Source organism: Anneissia japonica, unplaced genomic scaffold (genome assembly GCF_011630105.1).
Source record: "Anneissia japonica isolate Jap-2015-1 unplaced genomic scaffold, ASM1163010v1 scaffold287837_len168178_cov141, whole genome shotgun sequence".
NCBI classification, from domain to species: Eukaryota; Metazoa; Echinodermata; class Crinoidea; order Comatulida; family Comatulidae; genus Anneissia; species Anneissia japonica.
The window spans coordinates 79,465-85,264 of record NW_022731697.1 but is presented as its reverse complement, the minus strand read 5'-3'; the positions used below and the strand labels follow the sequence as shown (position 1 = coordinate 85,264).

The window sequence follows — 5,800 nt, the reverse complement described above, 5'->3', positions numbered from 1 at the left end:
GTATCTGACGTTTGTAGCCAATCGGGTACAACTTATCAGGGAAGCAACCAGTCTATCCCAGTGGCATCATGTGAGCACAAGGGAGAATCCAGCAGATATGACTTCCAGAGGCGTTAAGAGAACACAAGACTTGATAAATGGCATCTGGTTCAAGGGACCAGATTTCTTGTGGCAATCAGAATCAGAGTGGCCGAGAGATGTGTTAATAGACTTAGACGTGGTGGATGTGGAAATGAAATCAAGCTTCACCATAGTAGAGGCTGGAGATAAGTCAGTGGTTGACATGTTGGTGTCCAAAATCTCAAATTGGAAGAAGATGAAAAGAGTGATGGCTTGGGTTTTGATTGCTAAACAGAAGTTCTTGACCAAGATTCGACCGAACGCAGGGGTTGTTGCCGGCAGAAGTTGCGTTGTACAAGATCCTGGGCAACCGACAGTAGAGTTATTAAACAGAGCCGAGGAATTTATTTTGAAGGAAGTGCAATCTAGTGCCTTTGAAAGAGAGATTAAGGAGCTTGAGGCTGGAAATACTGTGAGCAAGACCAGCGTATTGTTCAAATTCAACCCAATAATAGGTGAGGGTGGATTGGCAAGAGTTGGAGGAAGAATAAGCCAGGCAGACGTAGCGTATGAGGCAAAGCATCCTGTGTTCCTTCCCAAGAATTCAAGTGTGGCAGAGATGATCGTGAGAGAGATTCATAAAGATGTTGGTCATCTCGGGAAGAATACCATTCTGGAAATACTCAGAGAGCGGTACTGGCTCTTTGGAGCGAATGGGATAGCAAAGAAGGTCGCCAGAGAATGTGTAACATGCAAGCGTTACCAGGTTAAGCCATGTGAACAAGTGATGGCAGATTTGCCTTCTAATAGAGTCCAGGCAGATGGAGCACCTTTTGAAAATGTTGGCGTGGACTATTTTGGTCCGCTGATGGTGAAGAGAGGCAGATCAGAGGTCAAACGATACGGAGTAATTTTTACCTGCCTGTCGTCTCGAGCCGTCCATCTTGAGGTAGCGCATAGCCTGGACACTGATTCATGCAATAATTCAATCAGAAGATTTATGGCAAGAAGAGGACCTGTGTTAACCATTACATCCGACAATGGAACCAATCTGGTTGGCGCGGAAAAGGAATTGAGAGAGATGTGGAAGAAGATTGATCAAGCCAAGATGAAGGGTGTACTCAATAATGTTGGGATTGATTGGATCTTTAACCCACCAACAGCATCCCATTTTGGTGGAGTGTGGGAGAGGATGATTAGGTCAACTAGGAAGATCCTATACAGCATCATGGGAGATGAAGCACGTTTACTTGATGATGAGGCGCTAGTAACCTTTGACAACGACATTTACGGATCCAGGGGATATGTTGCCTTTAACTCCCAATATGCTGATAAACCCCAGAGGAAGAGTTATCCATTCACCAGGAGTTTTTGTGAGTAAGGATGCATATGCCAGGAAACGTTGGAGACATGTACAGCACTTGGTGGATGTCTTCTGGTCTAGATGGAGGAAAGAGTATTTGGTAACCCTCCAACAGAGAGTGAAATGGCAGCGCCAGAGGAGAAATTTAACAGCTGGTGACATAGTATTGATTGTTGACTCATCAGCTCCTAGGAACCATTGGGTGATGGCTGTCGTAGAGACAGTATTCCAAGATAAGAAAGGAGATGTTCGATCGTGTATGGTGAGGACGCAATCAGCGCTACTGGAGAGACCGGTGTCTAAACTGTGTATTCTGGTGGAAAACAATTAGGACTCAGCATTTGAAGTGAATTTGTCATATGTTGTTTTATTGCTTAGATTCGCAATTGGGGGTGGGAGTGTTAATGCCAAGTTCACTTCCTAATATTATTTACGTCTGTCGCCCTCTCTAGTTTAGCCGTGTAAGAAAGTTTTACACAATATGGCTGATAAACGTCAGGCTATACTTTGATGTTTTAAATAACAAGTATAATTGTGTTTCAGAAGGTGTTTCTCGGTATGCTTAGAGATATAGTAAGGATGATTCATGTGTCATATCATTAAGCAGTATATTAAGGATGTACTACGGATAGTTCTAAACCTATTATTGCTGTGTTTATAGGAGCATTTATGTGAGTGCTCGGCCTTCACGCTTGAGTGAGAAGGTGTTTTCTATCTGCTTAGGCTAGCCTATTATAGTACATATCATTCGTTTAAAGTTTTGAGATGTTCATTGTTATTAACATTTGTTTAGGTGTTCGGGGATTGTTGTCATAAGATATTTAGGATGTTTCCAGAAGTAAATGCTATGACTACATAGATGTTCAATGTAGCTGTTGAGTTGCACAGAGATTAGGGATCAACTGTACGGTAAATAAACTTCATTTTCTAGATTGAAAGTTGGTAAAATAATAAAATAATGTAGTCAACCATCCTTTAATAATTATCAAGTTCTTCGTTATCTAGAACATATACGGTACAGGCTGTACTTTGCATGGAGCGTCATTATGTTAATGTTCATCACTTTTTATTACCGTATGTTATATCTGATATACCTTATTAGATGAGATTAATTTTGATTGATTTACAGTTAATCGTCACTTGTATCAGTGTCAACTGTCACAGATGTGTGGTTGCGCTTAAACTTGAACTAAGGATAAGAGTATATGTTGATATTCTGTCATCAGTTCCGAAGTTTTTAAGACGCATTAAACAGAACTCCAAAATCTCTGCTGCATTCTTGTTTGTTTGATTTATTGACTCAACAACCACAATCAGTGATCTTGATTATTACTGATTATTATTTGGTGTTTATACAATATTTTTAATTTGTGTACAGAATACAAAGGATGATTGCACATATAGGTGTATTATACCTGATGACAGCGAGGATAACATCAGCTGTGTAAAAAAGAGACCAAAAAAGCGCATAAATAATGAAAAGCACGAGGTAAGTGCATTTAAATAATAACAATAACAGTGAACATGATTATTATTGGTTATTTATTGGGGGGTTTTTTTACAATATTTTTTATTTCTGTACAGAATACGGAGGATGATTACACATATATCATATCTGATGAGAGTGAGGAGAACGTCAGCCATGTAACGAGACTAAAAACGCATATAAAAAAAAAGAAAAATATGAGGTATGTGCATTTAAACAATAACAGTAGTCACACATTACATTTGATAAAAGCGAGGAACATCAGCCGTGTAAAAAAAGAGACCATAAAAGTGTGTGCATTTAAATAATAATAATGACAGAGTATACTTTTTAAAATTCTATAGTCACATGTATTAACTATTTTTGAAAAGGGATTAAAATGTCCACTTTGTCAAATAGGGAGTTTTTTCAATGGAAGAACTAGTCAGTTCGATGAGTGGTCTTAGTTCTGCTGATGTCACACCAAACAAACCAAAGAGAAAGGCAACTAGATGCTTATTTTCAGAGGATGAGTAAGTGAACATATTTTCCTCAACCATTCACACTAGTACTCTTCTTTCATGAAATCTAATAAATATCAAACAGTTAGTTTTAGACTGTAAAAGGGGTGGGGAATGTGGGTAATGGGAAATGAAATATTTATAAAAGGAAGGAAAAAATTATGAAATATAAATGAATAATTGTGATGCAAGTATAACCACTTATGCTTTTTTTTTGCTCATTAATTAAACATGTACAATTTTGTTCTCCTAAGTTGATTTACATTAAATTTATCCCTTTTTATTGACACAATAGGGACACAGATGATATTCTGTTGAAGAAGGGTAAGAGGACTTACATTAATCAAACAAATATTGAAAAGTATAGGGTGCAGCGTTATCTGAGGGCGGAAGGCCAGAGCCAGGGTTGGGTATAGGAGGGGGTGTCCCCTCCTCCAAAACGAGATTTAAAAAATAAAAAATGGGACTTCTAGGTCTGTCTCTTATACACATCTTTAAACAAAATGTCGGAAAACTTTTCTTTGACGCATGCGCATTTGCATAAATGTCTACACACACACACACGCGATGTAAAAAAAAATGTCGGAAAACTTTTCTTTGACGCATGCGCATTTGCATAAATGTCTACACACACACATACACACTACACACAATAAAAAACATAGGAAATAGCAAGAGTGATTACAATAGTTCCTATTGCATTACATGCATAGGAACTAAAAAAGAACCACTTTCCAATATTTGTGATAGTTGGAACTGGCAGTGTGCACAGCCTTGCAAAAGACGTGGATTTTGTAAGGGTGGCAGACGGACGTTACAGATTTGTGGCGGCTCCCTGGTGTGTCACAATATGGATTGTGCGTATAACAAAATCTACAAGATGTCAAATAAAGTGGATTTCAGTAAGAAAAAGAACTGTTTACATTGTAATCAAGAAGCCTTCAAAATAGATTGTGCTGCAAGAAAATATGTGGAAAATGATCGATGCCATAAAATCATGACAGTTTATTATGTCTGAGAGCACATTTGTTCACCACGCGCTATTGAAACATTGCCCAACAAAGATGAAGTAGAAGATATTATTCGCACAAGGCCATCAATTACAACCAGCCAAATCCAGTTGGAAAAAGTCCGAGAGGCATTGCTAGATGGTAAGGATGCAAATGAGGTAGAATGCGTTGCCCAGAAATTCAGCAACTCAAGGCACCTTCGGTATCTTCGAAGCTTGGTAAATGAAAAATCGAGACCTGGGGGGTCAGACATTGAGGCAGTTCGTCTTTTAAAGGAGGATTTTGAAAATCGAGGTTTAGATCATAATTTGATTTTAGAAGTTGGAGAAGATTATGTGTTACTTTCAAGTGAACAGAAACTTAAAATGGCAGCCCTCATTACCATTAATAAAATTAATGAACCAGTCAGTCTTGATGGATGTGAAAGTCATGCCAGAGACTACACAGAACTGGAATTGACAACATATGTTCCAGTTTTAAGAAGGAATGTAAAACTTGCCAATATATTTGTACCAAGACCTGGGGAAAACTCAGAAAATGTCCAGAAACTGGTGGAAAAATTTGATAAAGCTGTGAAAGAAATATTGTCATTAATTGCCTTAGAATATAACCTTAAGTCAGAAGAATTTCTGGGTAAGGGTCTGGATGCCTCTGCTTACGTCGGAGATGAGGGAGGCGCCTTATGGGGAGGTCTATGTAAAGCAAAGGGTGATCATATTAAAAACAAAACTATTTCAGATTTCTTTCATTTTAAACAAGATCTGAATCGATATAAGGTCTACTTTCAAAATGATAAGGATAAAGCAAAATTTCAAACATTGATGCTTGAGGCCTATAATGCAGTCACATCTATTCAGGCAGACGAAGCAGAAAAGGCCCTAGAAAAATTAATATCTAAGCAGTCCAGCAATCCAACAAAAATGATGAATTACAAAATGTGGTGGTGGAGAAGGGTTCGGTGGCAGAAGTGGTGTAAAACCTATTCTTCATGTTCAGCGTCCTCTGCTGAAGTGTCCAATGCTAAATCTATTAGCGCATCAGGCTATCGAAAAAGGCTGCTAGATGTCGTCATCACGGAATGTTCGGCGGCAATCCTAGAGGCAGCTGAATTCAAGAGGCAAGTTCTTGGACAACGCACAATTGGGCAGGGCCCTACTGCAGCTGACCGTATTGATAAAGCAAGAAAAGAGTTATTTGTGGAATTGGACTCTTGTGCGTCTGCTGCACAGTACATGACACGTATTGCAGACAAACTGGCAGATACAGAAGGGTGTGTTGTTGAAACAGCACAGAGTGAATATAGAGTGAACGTTAGGGACACACACAGATCTGACCGAAACCAAAAGCATAAAAATACTTCAAATCAACCTAAAAGTGTCAA

At 38.7% G+C, this 5,800-nt stretch overlaps 1 protein-coding gene across 1 annotated transcript in view; it reads left to right on the top strand.

Annotated features, from left to right (window-relative positions):
• LOC117115501 overlaps window positions 1–1,441 on the top strand; it is a 2,520-nt gene extending 1,079 nt beyond the window's left edge. The window contains exon 2 of the mRNA XM_033259343.1: window positions 18–1,441. Coding sequence (XP_033115234.1) covers window positions 18–1,441 — 1,424 coding nt within the window. The remainder of the gene's footprint in view (window positions 1–17) is intronic.
• The last annotated feature ends 4,359 nt before the right edge of the window (window positions 1,442–5,800 follow it).